The sequence below is a fragment of the Coloeus monedula genome (genome assembly GCF_965178545.1).
Source record: "Coloeus monedula genome assembly, chromosome: 9".
In the NCBI taxonomy this organism is placed as follows: Eukaryota; Metazoa; Chordata; class Aves; order Passeriformes; family Corvidae; genus Coloeus; species Coloeus monedula.
In genome coordinates, this window is record NC_138789.1 from 7,808,692 (window position 1) to 7,825,420 (window position 16,729).

Sequence of the window (16,729 nt, forward strand, 5' to 3'; positions counted from 1 at the left end):
TCCTGGTGGGGAGCCAGGAGGCGGAGGGGGCGTTTGGTGCTGTCCAGGTTGGGGTGGGGGACGTGGCTGCGCTGCTGCGCTGGGCACTGAGGGGACGGGAGCCCTGGCTGGTGTCTGGGCTGAGGGCGTGCGACCCCCGGGAGTGCTGAAGGTGCTGGAGCCCGCCTGTACCGGGCAGAGGGCGCCGGACCCCGGGGTACCGAGGGGCCCCGCTCCGCCTCGCCCCTCCGGGGGCGGAGCCGCCGGCGGCACCGCCCCGTTTCCGGTGTCATGGCGGCCGGAGCGCGGCGGCGGCCGGGGCCGGGGCGCGCCGCGGGGCAGCGGCGGGGCAGCGGCGGTACGGCGATGTGAGGGGGGACGGCGCCATGTCGGGGTGCGCGTGGGGCGCGGCGCCGCCGCTGCTGGAGGCGCTGGGCCGGCTGTGGGAGGTGCAGGCGCCGCTGGGCAGTGGCTCCTCGGCCTCGGTGTACCGGGTGCGCTGCTGCGGGGACCCCCGGGCCCCCCCCGGCGCCGTCAAGGAGTTCGTGCCGCCCCCGGGGCCGCGGCCCGGCCCCGCCCGCCGCCCCGGCGCCCGCCCGCCCGCCGCCGACTGCGCCGAGTACGGGTTCCGCAAGGAGCGCGCCGCGCTCGAGCAGCTCCGCGGGCACCGCAACATCGGTAACGGCACCCCCGCACCCCACCCTGCACCCCACCCTGCAGCCCGGGCACCCCCTGCTTCCCCCGACCCCTAAACACCCCTTCTCGGGGACCCTCGTAGGCACCCTAGAGCTCCCCCCAGAGTAGTCTCCCCCTGGCCAAACTGGTGTCTCCAAACCACCCTCCCAGCCAGGGAGGGGAACTCCCAACTCCTTTGGGAATACAGGCAGCCTCGCTCCCAAACCCATCCCCAGGCCAATGTGCCCCTCGGATTGGCACCCCTGGGTGGGCAGGTTTGAGGGCCCTACCCTGGACACCTCAAAGCAGCCTCCCTGCAGTGGGTGCTCCCTGGTATCCCCTTGCGGCAGGCTCCTGAGTGCCCCACCGCTTCCCTGGGTGGGGGATCTGCAGGCGACATCCCCAGGGTGGGCAGGAGAGATGGGGAGAGCGAGTCACTGCAGGCCGGGCACCCTTGAGTCTTCCTTTGGGTAGGGTGCCAGAACCCCAGCAAGGACTGTGCTCCCTGTGGGATAGCAGTGGGACAGTGTGTTCCTTCTGGGCTGCACCTCTTGGGTTGCCTTCATGGGTGGGAATGAGCTTGGGAAGGGAGGAAGCCTGTGTGTCAGAGGCGGTTGCTGGAAGTGCCAAAGTTCACTCGCTACTGATATTTTTTGTCGGTGTGAAATGCTTTTTAATGCCACAGTGTGCCTGGGCACCCAGACAGCAGTCGGGTTCCCGCTCTGCAAAGTTTGTCACAGGATGAGATTGACATGTCTCTAAAGAGCGGCACTGTGTCCAGTTTGCCCACTGGGATGTCCTTATCCATGTCCCAGAGATTGTCCTGAGCAGGAGCACTTGGCCCTGTCACTTTAGCAGAGCCTGGGGGCTGTTGTGAGACCAGCCTGTCCTCTGAAGCCCACAGGGGTGGCATGGCTGGTTTTCCCTTGCTTCTTCCTCTCTGGTTCTCTGTCTCTCTGAACATCATCCGCTACAAAACATCTGAGCTGCTTTCCGCAGCTTTTGTGGTCTGGGGCGGTGGAAGGTGCTGGCTGTGTGCTCGTTACCGATGCCTGTCCCCGTGTCTCGTAGTGACACTGTATGGCGTGTTCACCAACCACTACTCTGCCAATGGCCCGTCCCGCTGCCTGCTGCTGGAGCTGCTGGACATCAGCGTGTCCGAGCTGCTGCTGCACTCCAGCAACCAGGGCTGCTCCATGTGGATGATCCAGCACTGCGCCCGAGATGTTCTGGAAGCCCTGGCTTTCCTGCACCACAAAGGCTACGTGCACGCGGACCTCAAGCCACGAAACATCCTGTGGAGTGCAGAGGAGGAGTGCTTTAAGCTCATTGACTTTGGACTTAGCTTCAAAGAGGGGAATCAGGTTTGGAATGCGCTGCTCTTGAGGCAGATGGATCTGTGTTGAGTTGTGTGGCTCTTTGATGTTTTTGATGTGACCTAATCAGAGTAGGAGCTGAGCTAGTGCTGAGGGTTTACTGGGAAAAGCTAAAAATGTTGTCTGGCCCCAGAAACAGAGCTCATGTTCCCATTCTCCTTGCATGTCTCTGGTTTCTGTTGATGTCTTAGCCTTTCTGCTATAAATTCCAATGTTAATGATGCACTGAGGAAAGTGGTGTCTCAGCTTCCTGGGAAGTTTGCTAGTTTTTATGTGGTCAGATGAGTAGGAGCACCCAGAAATGTAGAATTCCCTTTTATCATCCCTTATCATGTGTAGTAGTAATGCAAGCTTTGCCATCAGCCTCCCCAGTCAATGTTATCTCTGTCAGTGTCCTTGTGCTTGTCTTTACTTTCACCCTATCTTCAGCAGCCTTCCTTCCTCAGGAAGTCTGGATGTTTCCTTCCCACGTGTATCAAAAGCCCATAGTCTGGTCCTGGGTGGGCAGTGTCTGTTCTTTACTGACACAGACAGTCTCTGCCTGTTCTGCTCTGCTTTTCCCCTTGCTGGGCTCTTGCTGCATCTTCTTGCTGTCACTTTTGTTTCGGTGATACTGAGTTGTTCGTTGGTCCTTGCCCATTTTATTCTCTTCCATGGCTTCTGATGGAAGCAGAGAGCCTCAGGAGGTTCTGCTGTTGGCTTGATAGAGCTTCCATTCATCCCTCCCTCTCTCAGTAATGGCCTGTGAGGAGTCTCAATAAAGCTTTTCCATCAGGTAACCTTGTAGCACACTTGCCTTTAATCACTGGGTGATGAATGGTAATTTTTTCTGTGTCTTCCTACATTGTCGTGGTTTGTCCCTATTCCACGCACTTTACGTGCTTAGCAGTTTTAAATTTATATACTTTTTTACTGGTTTACCTGGTATTGACAGTACAGCCCACTGATTGTGAATATCAGAGGGTTGTGTGGGTGACCTATCTCTGAATTCTTGGGTACAGGAGTTGTTTTTCATGTTTGGACTTCTTAACTCCTCCATGTTGTCTTCAGTTCTCCCACATTCTTGGCTGAGTTTCTGGTGGTAATCTGTTGCTGTCTATCAGCAAAATACACACTCCTGGTGTCCTGTGTCTAATGCAGATATTTTTATTTAATTCAGGTCTGTGTTTTGCTGCTTGCTGTGTGAGTTGCCTCATAATAGTTGATTGGGTTTTATTTGTTTCCATGGTTTCTTCCAATCTGCTTTCTTTGGGCTGAGTTTCCTTTGCCCTTTCTCAGAAACACACTGGTTATGTGGGTGAACCTTCTGACCTTGCTTTGAATATGCACCAGGTACAGGTGTCCCATCCCCACCCCTTCCTTGGGCTGCAGCCTACATCCATCATTTCCTTATCTGAGTCAAAGACCATGCTACTTTTATTTATGGCAGCCCTGCCAAGCTTATCCTTACACAATTTTTCCTGCCATTACTGTTTAACAGGGAATGGTTATACACAGAGCAAGGTCTCAGCCACTTACAGCTCTGAAAATGCTTTAGGTGGTAGGAGTGAAATTCCATCTTGCTCTTTTTGCTGGTGCCATTCACCACAGTGTTTTCTCTATCTCTAAATGTTGTTTGGGGGGCTGCCAAGTTACTGCTATTGCCATGCTGGAGGTTCTGCTCCCTGCTGATAGGAGGAGGGACACGGATGAGCAGTTTGTGTATCATTTTTAAGTTCATAAACCACTTTTGAGCGCTGTTGCCGGAAGATGTCTTCTGTAAACTTTATTTTCAGTCAGAGAACCACGTAATCTTGGTCTGGATATATTCTTGTGGTAAGAATTCCTAATCCTGTGCCTTACCCAGGAGGAAGTAGGCTTGCATATTCTTCTGTCATTCCTTGAGTTGCATCAGTGTGTCTAAAATGAGCCCGCACGTGTTAAAAAGACATAGCATGCAATTTGTCTGTGGACACTTAGAAGACTTGGCTGGACAAAGCCACAGCTGACTGACCAGGTACTGCCTGGGAGCAGCAGGCTGGACTGGAGCCTTCAGAGCAGCCCCTCCAGACAGTACTTGTGTGATTCTGTAATTCCCTATTTTCTTAGGAGCAGGCAGCATGTGGGCATGTTCTCTCACTGTGCCAACCACAGCAGCTGGGCAGGTATTGATTGCTGCAGCACTTGAGGCTTCAAGGGGAGATGGAAGAGGTGCATGGGAAGTGCCTTTGATGATTTCCTTGTCTGAGCATTTTAGCTGCCTGCTTCATTCTTTTAACATTTTGTTCCAGAGAACATCAGCACTTAAATAATGGCAGCAGCTCCTGATCCTCAGTGCTCAGACAGAGCTGTTTGTGCTCTCAGGCAACCGACGTGGGAGCATATTGTGGGTGTTCAACCCTTATCCCAAAATTTCTAGCATCTTCTGCATGTAGGAGAGGTTAAAGGGCCAGTCCACAGGGACATCCAGCCCCTTCCTCCCAGCAGTGCTGTCTTTCAGAGGTCAGATGTTAGTGCTGTTTTGCTGGGAGATGTTTTTCTTTCAGACAGTCCTGTTTGTTCCTCAGCACAGCAGTATAGGGAGTTGAACTGCCTGCCTCGCACAACTGACTGTACAATGCTTTCTGTCAATTTAGCAATAGTATTTTGGGGACCCATTTGGAAGGACGTCAGAACTGATTTAAGGGTAGAGTGGAGGACCTGTGTGTGGACAATCAACTTTTTCTGTGTGTTTGGTCTCCTGTAGGATGTGAAATATATTCAAACAGACGGGTATCGGGCTCCAGAGGCAGAACTGCAGAACTGCCTGGCGCAGGCAGGGCTCCAGAGCGAGACGGAATGTACCTCTGCTGTGGATCTGTGGAGTCTGGGAATCGTTTTACTGGAAATGTTCTCAGGAATGAAACTGAAACATACAGTCCAATCTCAGGAATGGAAGGTGAGACAGTTCTTGCTTGCACCAAATCAATCCTCCTGCTTCTTGTTCATAATCTGGATTTGTGAGGTAGCACCTGGCAACTAGGTAGTGTTTCCAGGATGTTTATCTAATCCTATTGCCTTGAGAATTAAGGTTCCAGAGCCTTAAAGACCCACCTGCCCTGTGGGACTGGCATGTCTGAATGCCGCCTGTGTTCAGGTTACTGAAATAGGAGTGTTCCAGGAGTCTCTGTTTAGAGCCTGTGTCTTGCCTGGATTTGGTAGGCAAGCTGTGCTGGCTGTAGGTGTGGCACAGGAAGAAAATCAATGGATGATGTCTGTCAGCTAGTCCAGCAGCACAATGACAGAGGAATTATTTGCTGGGTTTAGTTTAATGTTATCTGTAATTTGGAGATCTTCTTGTAAGTGTGTATCCTGAGAAAACAAGAGGAAAGCTCTGTATTGTGAGCCTGACTGTCCTCTGTTCCGTGTGAAATAACTTTTTGTGTTCCCCTTCCCAGAAAGAGTGTCCTTTCAGCATCACAATCTCCACAGTAACAGAAAATTTTCCTGCATGTGGAAATTTCCAGCTTTTGCACAGGCAAATGGGAAATATTTCATTTAATGTGAGCCTGCTAGTTTGACATATGAGGCTTGGCATTGGGGATCTCTCACAAAACCCCAGATACCACAGCCTTCTGCATCCAGTCTGGAAAATGGTGGGGTATTGCAAGCTTTGCACAGTCTGGTTTTTTACCTCCCTAATGGCTGTTTCTTTTTCTTTCCAGACAAACAGTTCTGCCATTGTTGATCGCATATTTGCCAGTGAGGGGGTGGTTAATTCAGCCATTCCAGCTTATCACCTCAGAGACCTTATCAAAAGGTACCGTAGCATATTTGATAACTACTGCTTAAAGATGTGCTCTGTAAAGTCAAGCCTTGCTCTCAGCAACTTGGAGCCCACACCTCACACTTTTCTTTTTCTTTTTTTTTTTTTTTCCAAATCTCCCACTGTGCTGGTAACAAGTGCAAGCATTAGCAGAGATGTTTCAGTTTCTCTGATTTTGGCACAATTTGGAGTAAGCACATAGAGAATATCAGTCATGACGTTGATCATTTGCTGTTTCAGTGTTTTGCACTTTCAGCCAAGAAATTGTATTTGGAGAAAACTGGAGACTTTGCTGCTGTTGGGGATTGTTATCATAAAAATTAGGGAGGGGGCAGAAAGTGCTGCTCTCCACTGCTGTCAAGATTGAAGGGCAACTCTTCTGAGGAGTCTGCCAAGGGGATTGTTTTCACTGTCCTGTGACTGTGCTCTGAGGCTACAGAGGGAATGAGGACACAACTTGGCAGAAATAGTATTAGGAGCCTCTGGTAAAGCCAAGGTAGGGATATTCTCAGGCAGGCTCTGGGTTATTAGCTGCTTTGAATCCCATGTGTGAAAAGATGTGGGAGCACCTTGGAGTGTGATCACTCTCATGAGACTGCGTGTGTGCCTGAGATGTGGGATGAATAGCCTGAGGAGCTGGAGCATGCTGTGTTCTTGTAGACTTGTTGGTGAGCAATTCCTATTACTTGGTGCTGAGAGACATTGAGAAGGAGAGCCTGCTCTACCATCTACCCAAAATGCTTTCAGGGGATCCTGGTGTGCTACAGCTGCAAATTGCAAGATATGCTTTCTGCTCTTCTCCTTGTACCATAACCACCCCAAAGATAGGGTGTTCCTCCATGCTGGCTTCCAGCCTGAGTGGAATTTGTCAGTGCAGGAATGTCACATGCATGAACATAAAGGTGTCTTCTCTTGCAGCATGCTTCATTGTGACCAAGGAAAACGAGCCTCTGCTGAGAAGGCTTTATGCAGCCCGTTCTTCAGCATTCCCTTTGGTAAGCTGTGCCTGTGGCCCCTGCTCAGGGCTCTCTCAGCATGTGCTGGAAGCAGCAGAGAGGGCAATTAACTGTTGTTTCTGGGTCTGTTCTCATTGCTGCTCCTCTGTGGCACTTGCCAACTCTCCATGGCACCACAGGAGGGAGGTCAGAGTGATGCCTGTGCTCTCAGTGCTGCCTGGCCGTCCAGCCCCACAGGCTGTTGCTTTTTCTTAGCTGGACTCTGATGAAATTCTGTCCCCAAGAGTGTATTGGCAGCAGCATTCATCTGAGGGCACAGAAATAACCAGGATATTTACCTAACATTCTGACTGTTGAGGTGCTTTTGAAGAGTTCAGTGCTATATATGGTGAGTGGATGGGTTTTCTTATGCCAAGTGTTTCCCAGTTCAGAAATCACCAGGAATATGAGCACCTTGGGCAGTGGCTGCTGGTGGCATCTGCTGCTGCCTCTGCACAGGTCAGATAGGTGCAGTGTGTTTGTGTGGTGTGAGCCTGTTTCTGCAGTGACTGGTCTGCAGTGACCTGTGTGGCAGGTCATGGACAGATGTCAGTGTCGCTTTCATCTGGTGCTGTCCTTTTGATTTAATAAAATAGTGATGTTTCCTCAAGACCTCCCTGTGTGGATTGCAAGCAGTCAGGAAAAGGTGGGCTGAGACTTCCCTGTTTAGCCTTGTGTCCCTCCCTGTTTTCTGTTCCAAATACAAAATGGAAGCATTCTCCAGAGCTTGTCTGCTTTCAAGAACACCAGTGATGAGCTGTGCATCCAGCTTTTCTGCAGAATAAGTTAATGCTTCGGCTGGGCTAGTATTCTGCCTTGAATCTTAGCCCTGCTTTTCTTAAGCTCCTTGGGGTACCTTGCAGAGAAGGGTATTAAGTATTGCTTCTTGTAGATACTGATATTTCTGTATGTTAGGCAAAGGTAACAAACTCATTCCTGTTTTCAAACTTCACTTGTGTGAGAAACTGGGATTGTTATAATCAAAGCTGCCTTCCATGGCTGAACCTTGCAGCCAGTACTGCTTTAGAGCAGACAGAATTGTATATTGGCAGTGCTTTCTGGCCTGGTTTTAAACACACAGACCTCTAATTGTACTGAGGAAGGTGCTTCTGTGGTTAGTGCTAGGAGCTTATATAACAGCTTCCATTTTTCTTAGTTCTCTTTGCTGCTTCTTTTCTTTGCCAAACTTGCACATACGCTTGTCTGCACAAAGAAGCATTTACTGCTCCTTTCCCAGCAAGTCAGAAAATGATCTGTCATTGCCTTTCACTTGGACACGGCTTTTCTGTTTAGAGCAAAGACAGCTGAGAATGGCTTTCCTTGTCATATACAGCCAAGTCTTGACTTTCCAGTTCATCAAGTTCTTTCCCGTGTTGTCAGTGTGGTTGGTGTCACCTGGCATTTGAAGAGGAGCATAGGAGCTGGGCAGAAGGTACCTCCTAGGGCAGAGGGGTATTGCAAGAAATGTATTTGTCACTTGCGTACAAGAAGACCAGGTGTCTCTGAGTTCTAGAGGTTGGTTTGTCTCCCTCTCTGAAAAAAAAAAACATACGAAATGAAGGACAGGTTTACTTTAGTGTCTTTTCTCCCAGGTAGCAAGTGACAGGACAAGAAGAAACAGCCTCAGGTTGCACCAGAGGAGGTTTAGATCAGTTATAAGGAAAAATTTCTTCAGCAAAAGGGTTTTCAAACATTGGAACAGGCTGCCCAGGGAAGTGGTGGAGTCACTATGCCCATTAAAAGATGTGTGGATGTGGCTCCTGGGGACATTGTTAGTGGTGCGCTTGGAGTTCATGATTTAAAAGGTCTTTTCCAACCTAAACGATTCTATGATTCTGTGAATAAAAGGGGCAGCATATAAACACCATGGTGACATTTAAATGTTCCTTCAGTCTTCATTCATCTGATGTGTCTTGGTTGCAAATACTCCTGTGGAAGAATAGTCTTAGAGGTTTGCTTGGAGCTGGAACATGGCTGGTTGTCTGAAGGCAGCACCTTTCTTCAAAGGGCTGTCCCTGAGAGCTGTTGGGGCATCATCTGTACTGATAAGGCCTTTCATACTCTGAGCTTTTCATAAGGGCTCTTCCGTGACAGGAGGAGATTTACAGCATCTGTGCTTGCCTTGCATCTCTTCTTGCAGTGAGACCCACTTGTTCTGACTGTGCCTGGTGGAGATGTCAGCTCCCTCACAAGCATTATGTGCTTAGCTTGGAAAAGTATTTCCTAGGAAACAATAGTTCACTTTGCACACATGGTAAGAAGGCTCAGACTGGAGAAATGAAGCCATTTCCCTTTTCTCTCCCCTCTGACTGTCAAGTGGCAGAGCTGTGAGGTCCTGCTATTGTGTTCAGCTGCTGTAGCTGCCAAAACAAATAAGCACATTAACACTCTCCAAGTACTGCAAGTTGGGTGCCTAGTTCTTAAATTCATTAATGGCCTGTCACTAGTGTACAGGAACATGAAATCAAGCCTTTTTCCTGGAGAAATGGCATTGTCCCTGTGGCTTTGAGTTTCGAGAGGACTGGTTATCCTCAGGATGTGACTCTCATAGTTTGTCATTAGCTTTTCCTCCTTGACTGTTTCCTTCTCCCACAGTAGCATCTATGCTATCCTGTTGGGCCATCCTGGAGCTGCTTATTTTCTAGAGCCAAGTGCCCTGTGTCCAGCACCCAAAGGGTTTTATTTCTGCTCCTGTGAAGTCCTTCACAGGATCACTGCTCACCCACCTTGTGGCCATGCCTGATTCTACAGCACTGCATTGTTTAAGTAGCTTAGGTGTGGTGGTCTTCAAAACAGTAGATTGCAGTTGGATTTTGGGGGGAGGAGGGTTTATATGGTGTTCAGGGAAGAACTAAGAGATATTCTAAGGAGATCTGAGGCCTTTGCCTTAGTACAGCTGAAGAATTGGAATTAGAGAAGCTGGCCAGCCTGTTTTCAGCTTGTCTGGGAGCAGGGACAGGAAAGGCAAGTTGCAGAGTATTTCTTTCATCTTCTCACATCTCCATATATATGGGGTAGTTTGTTCAACTAGCATAGTTCTTGAGGTCACATCAGTTTCTGAGACTGGGCTAAGTAGACACAATTCTAGCCTTAATTTAAAAAGCAATTTCAGATGCTGGCCTCAGAATAATTGCAGTGCACTGAACCCTTTGGAAGAGTCAGTGCACAGGTAAAGATAAGATGGAAATGGAGAATTCAGACTAGATGCAGTTAATAGTGGAGAGAAGCAAAACTGTACTGCAAAGAGCAGCAGGTGCTTGAGTATAATAATGCATATTGAGTCAACTTGCTGTTTGCTTGCTCCTTTGACATTGACTTCGTTTCTTTAATTCTGTGGGTGTCAAACAGCTCCCCATATTGAAGATTTGGTGATGCTCCCCACACCTGTGCTGAGGCTGCTAAATGTTCTAAGTGATGCTTCTCTGCAGTGTGAAGAAGAATATGAAGGTTGGTGCAATTCCCATATAGCAATGTTGCTTTACAGACTCTGGTTTTTTTGGCTCTGGGGATGTGAGACCAAGCAGGTGAGCAATTAATAGGCACAAGAACAGCAAACAAAGAGCTGCTCAGCTGAGATTTGGTAACAATTTGGGTCAACTGCACCAACAGACAATAGATTGAGAGAGAAAGCAGAGCTTGTAGGGAGTTCTTGAAGAATCCCAGATTTGAAAAGAAAAAAAAAAAGTTTATTTTCTTCTTTGGTTAGATGCCCACTGAATTCATAATGTGTTTGTGGCCCTGAGCTTTTGGATATGTACAAGACTCTGAAGCCCAGTAGCACAGATCCTTAAAAATTTGCTAATGAACTATTCCAGGATCTCAGCAGAAAACTAAAATATCTCAGTGGAGTTCTTAAAGTGTGGTAGATGGCAGGCATGTTGGTGGGATTTGCATTTTTGCTTGCTGTCAAATCCACGTGAGCAGCACAGGTGAGAGAGCTCTGGGGACATGAGTTTAAAGGCCGAGTTCTGCTCACACAAAGAAGGGTTTGTGACAGCTACTTTAGTTCCCTTCCTCCAAGTGCTATAGCAGGCACTTGTAAATCCTCAGTGTTTTAGCTACTGGAACCTGCTGCTGGAGCTTCACTGCCTGCAGGCCTCTGTTCCTGAGCCTCAGTTCAGACACTTCCATCTCATTACGAGGCCATTAAGCAGTGTCAGCTTCTGCTGTGTCACCTTGTGCTTGGTTATTTTAAATTGAGAGGAAAGGAATATTTGTTGTCTGGGTGTTCTTGATGTGTTCATCTCGCCTTCACTTGTTTTTTGGCTCACCTTGGTTTGCAAAGTGAAGGACAACCAGCTCTTTCCTTTCCCAGATATCCTAGAAGACATAAGGGAGGAGTGTCAGAAATATGGACCGGTGGTTTCCTTGCTTATTCCAAAGGAGAATCCTGGTAAAGGCCAAGTAAGTGAATGGAAGGAAGAGGCTCTGTGTTCCCACATACACTCCATGTGCTACAGGACTGCTGCTCAGTGCCTGGAAATCTCCTAGCCGATGGCAGTGCTAAAAATAGATGGCTATTTTGAAGGACAGCACAGGTTCCTTCCTGGTTATATAAGGTTACCTAACCTGGGAGGTGCCCAAACAGCTTTAGCATGGATGGAAGGAATGAAGGGGAGAAGCCAATGGGTGGGAAAGGAATTGCTGAGGATATAGACCACCAGCATACTTTCTCCCACCTTACCAAATGGAGGAGCAGGAGATGAAATCCCAATTTACAGATTCAGCTCTTTCCTTTATAGCTCCAGAGCTCTCTGCTCAACCAAGGATGGAGGGGGAAAATTAGTTTAGGAACGGTTGCCCCCATTGCAGGGGTGGGAAGGGCCAAGTGGCATAGTGCACTGGAAGTCCTATTTCTCCTCTCTCTCTTTCAGGTCTTTGTTGAATATGCAAATGCTGGTGATTCCAAAGCTGCCCAAAAAATGCTGACTGGAAAGATTTTTGATGGCAAGTTTGTTGTGGCTACGTTTTACCCACTGAGTGCCTATAAGAGAGGATATCTGTACCAAAACTTGCTGTAGGCAGTAGCAACAATCAGGAGAGTTGTCTTGCTCCTCTTCCTCACATGTTTTACAGTTGAATGTGCAAAAGAGCTTCCTAGCCCTGCTTCCGAGTCACCTGTGAAGGAGAGATGCAAAGGACTTGAATGGGCTTTGAAACTTTACTGCTGCTTTGTGATGTGCCGAGGAGGCCGGGATGGCTTTCAGCGTGTGCTTGTGTGTGTGTTGTGCTTGCTCATTTACAGGGGTGTGGCTCTGCCCCCTTGGGGGGGCAGGAGTGGTGACAGTGGCAGCCCAAGAGGCTGAGAGATCTTGGCAAGGGCTTTTCAGTGATTTGAAGTGAGACCAAAGTCTTGGCCTTAGCGCTGGGCTTAGCTCCAGGGAGAGGATTTCTTTGCCAAGCTTTCCGATAACGCAAGTACTCCTCTCCAGAGGGGGGAAGAAGGAAGAGGAGGAGGAAGGCTTGCCTGCTTTTTGTTGATACCTGTTATAAATGAAGCAGAAACACCATCCTCTCTAAACCAGAGCAGGGGGACTTCTGAGGCTTCTCATGTAGAGCAGAGGGAGGCAGTGAGATTGGATCTGCTGAGCCTATGGGGTTGCCCTGTTGCCGTGACCTGAGCAGAGCCGTGCGTCTGATGCTGGGCTGGGGCAGTGAGGTGTGGATGATGCTGCCTGTGGGGAGCTGAGCTTGCTTGTATGCCTGGGGTGGGCCAGGACTGATGGTGGAGACCTGGTCAGAGCAGTGCCAGCCTCAGTCCCAACACAACCTGTAAGCACTTTGTAGCCTGAGTAGATGTGAAAACCCTGCCGTGTGGATTCATCTTTCTAGCACATACCCTGTGCTGGCACTGATGCTCCCTAGCTCTGATGCCAAATCATCTGTGATATGTAAGTGTCTCTTGGTGATATTTTTGGAAAGGAGTGCTACAGCACACAGTATTCTTTGTGTCACAGCAGGACTCCTGCCCTGGGAGTCTTATAAGAACAAATATTTGTCCGTTGTAGGTCCCACGCTTGGCTTTTCTGTGTTGCACGTTTTGGTTTTGCATTAACCCATTAAGACTTGTAGATTAGGAGCACTGACACTTTTGGTCCTTCATAGGTTACAAAAAGGGCTTGAGGCAATCTGAGATCCTGTATGGAAAGGGCTTAATCAGTCATCAGACTTGACTGGCCAGGAGAAGGTCTTTCACAGTGTCAGGGACAACAGCCACATGCCTTTGGGGAAGACACTGTGGTGAGCAGCATCACTTCCCCTCCAGAGCACGCTCTGCTCCCGTGGCTTCAGTCAGCTGCTGGCATGGCGTAGGCAGAGGCTGTTTCCTGGGATTTCCAAACCTGTGCACCCAGCGGAGCCTCTCCTGCCAGGGTGGGCACTCTGCTCCTGATGGGCACAGTGTGAAACAGCCCTGTTTAGAGTCACCAGCGCATTCTGGCTTGTGGTCTTGCTACCAGTTTTAGTGAGGAGGAAAGCCCTCCTGAATTCTTTTCTTCAGCTGAAATACTTGCAAACAGCTGCCTGAACCATCCCTGACCTTCCCTGGAATAATACCTGAATTACCTTGTAATTACCAGTTTACTGTTTGCATCTTGCTGATGCTGGACTTGCTGGAATCCTGCACTTAAAAAGTTCCTCTTGATTTTTTGCCCTGTGCGCGGTGTGTCAGGAGATCCAATGTCTGTAGCATTTCATGAGTCTGAGTTCCTCTCTGTGCTGGTGTAGAGTCCTGTCTAGTGTGGCCCTTCCCAAACTCCCCCAGAAAGGACCAATCTCTGAATTCTTCTGTTGCCTTTGAGATGGTGGGCTTGCCAGGGGAAAAAAAAATAAAATCCCACAATGAGTTTTAAGGTGTGATTTGCTGATCAGATTTTTCTGGGAATGATGCTACTTTGGTGTACATAGCTGTCAAGCAGCCTTTGCATAGATGGGGTGTGTGATTCATTGCTTTTAATTTAACTGTCCTTTTAGTGAAGCACCTTTTAGTGTCTGGGAGGAATTGAATGATTAACTGGGTGAGGGTTTTTCCTATGTGGAGAGCAGTGTTTAAAGTATGGTTGGGTCTTGGCTGACCTCCTCAGCTGTGTGTTACTGCTGTCCCTGCAGGTTGAGCCAGGGGTCAAAGCACTTTGGTCCAGACGTGCACACGTTGAATGCCACCATGTCAGCAGCACTGAGCTGGCAGGGGCAGACCCCAGAGCTCCTGCCCTGCTGAGTGCCAGCCCAGGTGGGGCCACAGGGAGCTCCCCTGGGTGCAGGGTATGAGGTCTATCACCCACAGCAGTACTGGGACGGGGAGATGCTGGGATGCAGGTATGGAACTTAAACGTGTTTTGAGTTCTCACATGTATTTGTCTAGGACTGTGAGCTGCTCTGTCATCTTTCAAACCTGACTTTTTCAGTCAGAATTATACTTTGGATTTTCAGCTAAAGATAGAGCTGTGCCAGGATTGATCTTCAGAGAGGAACTACAGCCTGTTCCTGCAGCACAGCAGGTCTTCCACCAGAGTTTGGCTGGGGTTTTGTTCAGCTTCTTTAACAGGGGCTAAATAAATCCTCAAGATGCAAACTCCTGCTACCAGATATTTTTCTCCAGATGTTCACTGACCAGGTTTGAGCACTGAGCTGGGTAAAAACCCCAAAGCTGCTTTTCTTTATATTCCTCCTGGCAAGAGTTGAAGATGTTGATCTCTGTCCTGTCACTGGATCCACCCTTCTGCAGGCTGTGGGGTACAGGGAGGTTTAGAAGCATTGTATTGCTGTTCCTTACCCTCTTCCTTCAAAGACTTTTTCTGTCAAGATGAAGCTCACTCTGGTGTCTCAGTGACCTGGTGTCTCGGCGTAAGTTTTAGCCCTGCTAAAACCTATGAGTTCCTTAACTCTAGATTATATCTGAAGTGTGTGTGGTGATTCCATCCAAGGCATCTGTCGTGGTGTGTCTGGGATGGGCCTGGCTTTCCTCATCTCCAGATGACTGCCTGCTTGAGGTGCAGAAGTGTTGAGGCTTGCCACTCAGATGCTCACTGGGTTTCCTGGTCTGTGCTGCTCCCTCCCAACAACCCTCAGTGTAGCACTGACCTACACAGTTCTACCCTAGTCGTAGGGTCACTGGTATTTCAATCACTGGCCAAAGCACAAGTCAGCTCCAATCTTAGCTGTATTCCTAATTTTATTCTTACTGGTCTTCAGCCTCAAAACAACATAGCCTGAGCACCGTGTTGCACCCAGGTTCTTTCCAGAGGGTTCAGTACACTTCCTCCTACTGTGCCGGATCCTGTAACCACGTGCCTCCCTTCAGATGTCAACTGTTGTATCCCGTCATGCACCGTTGCTGAGCAGATGTGTGCTTGATACAGGTGATTAATAAATGATGCTTCAGTACAAAGTGGTTGTCCAGCATGCCCTTCTTGTGGGACACTGAAATGTCACATAGCTGAGCAAGTGCTCTGTCTGGGGGGACAGGGCTGTGACCCAGCCACGGCAGCGTTGGTATTTATACTCAGCATCTGTGGTTGTCAGAACTCCTTTGCCCCTCTTCTAATTCCCAATAAAGCATTCAGTGTGCATGGAGTATGATTCTTACCCCATAGGCATCCCGAGGGGGGAGAACACAGGTCCAGCCCCTCAACTCATTCCAGCAGTTATGATGGAGTCTTCCCTAGCTTTCCCCCCATTCTCAACTTACTTTTATACTATTTCTTTGTGTTAAGGTGGAGCTTGAGTGACTCTAGTCATACATGCCTTTGTTACTGATTGGTGTAAAATTCTCTTGCTTCACTTTCAAAGATACAATCAAAGAGAATACAGAGTGCCTGCCCAAGGAGGGGTGGTTGTAGCTTGGAGGTGGGGAACTGGGGGATGGAGGGGCCTGTTAATATTACTGTTAGGCTTTAACGAAGCAACTTCATCTAAGGAGAGGGATTTCACCACAGCTGTTGGCTCAGTAGCAGGGCATCTTCCCCTATCTCCTGTGCTTTACAGGGGATATGCAAAGTACCCCTGCAAAGTATCACCTGCAAAGCACCATCGAGTTCCCCCTCCCTGGGAGAATTTCCAGAGCCTAGCTGTGGTGTCTCCACTCTGCTTCCCCACTCTATTCCATCCCCCTTAGCAGATGTGTGTGTATCTGGAGTCATCGTGGAATAGGTTTCCACGCATTCCATCCACGGAGCAGTAGCTGTGATTTACCCTATAATTTCCGCACTGTTACAACTCCTGTTAAGATACTAATCTAACTACTCTGTTTCCTCTGGTTGTGCCCCCAGTTACCTGTCCACAGCGTCCCCCGGCATTCTCCCCCAGCCCCACACGCCGGTGTGGCTGCAAGCCGCGGTGGGTGCGCCGGGGTGACCTCTGCCTGGCCAGAGCCCACCATGTCCCCTCCCGGTCACTCGGGGCGCGGCTTCCTGCGGCAGCTCCGCTTACTCACGGCCCACAGGGGCGCGTTCCTCGCTGGCACTGGCGTAAGGGTATCCGGAATGATGATATCCACAGGCAAAGCGCCTGGTGACGCAGGAACCTTTCCCGGGAGATGCTGCGGGTTGCACAAGGTCCCGCGGCCGCTGTCGGGAGGGGACGCGGGGGCCGAGGCGGCGGCGGGTGAGCAGTTTTTTGGCTGCAGCCCACTCTGGCACGACCCCAGGGCAGCCGTCACGGCACCGAGCCTGGCAGAGCTCGAGAGGCGTTTGGGCTCATGGTGTGGCGCTTGGGGGTGTCCTGTGCAGGGCCGGGAGTTGGACTCGGTGATCCTGAGGGTCCCTTCCAACTCAGCAGATTCTGTCATTCTGGGATACCACGCGACCCCTGATGACGGCACGAGGGGTGTCTGTCTCATCGCTGCTGACGCCACAAGGCTCCCGGGCCCGGCCGGGCTGTTCGGTGCGGGACTCCTCCTCCGCAGGGACCTCGCCTGCGCTTTT

General features: G+C 49.7%; 1 protein-coding gene across 1 annotated transcript; it reads left to right on the forward strand.

The window, feature by feature from the left end:
• The first annotated feature begins 278 nt into the window (after nt 1-278).
• On the forward strand, nt 279-15,178 carry UHMK1 (U2AF homology motif kinase 1). Its single transcript, XM_082287308.1, has 9 exons — nt 279-657; nt 1,726-2,018; nt 4,756-4,947; nt 5,714-5,808; nt 6,733-6,809; nt 10,158-10,256; nt 11,125-11,213; nt 11,684-11,756; nt 15,000-15,178. The coding sequence occupies exons 1-9, from the start codon at nt 366-368 to the stop codon at nt 15,143-15,145; spliced, it is 1,356 nt and encodes a 451-aa protein (XP_082143434.1). The 5' UTR covers nt 279-365; the 3' UTR covers nt 15,146-15,178.
• The last annotated feature ends 1,551 nt before the right edge of the window (nt 15,179-16,729 follow it).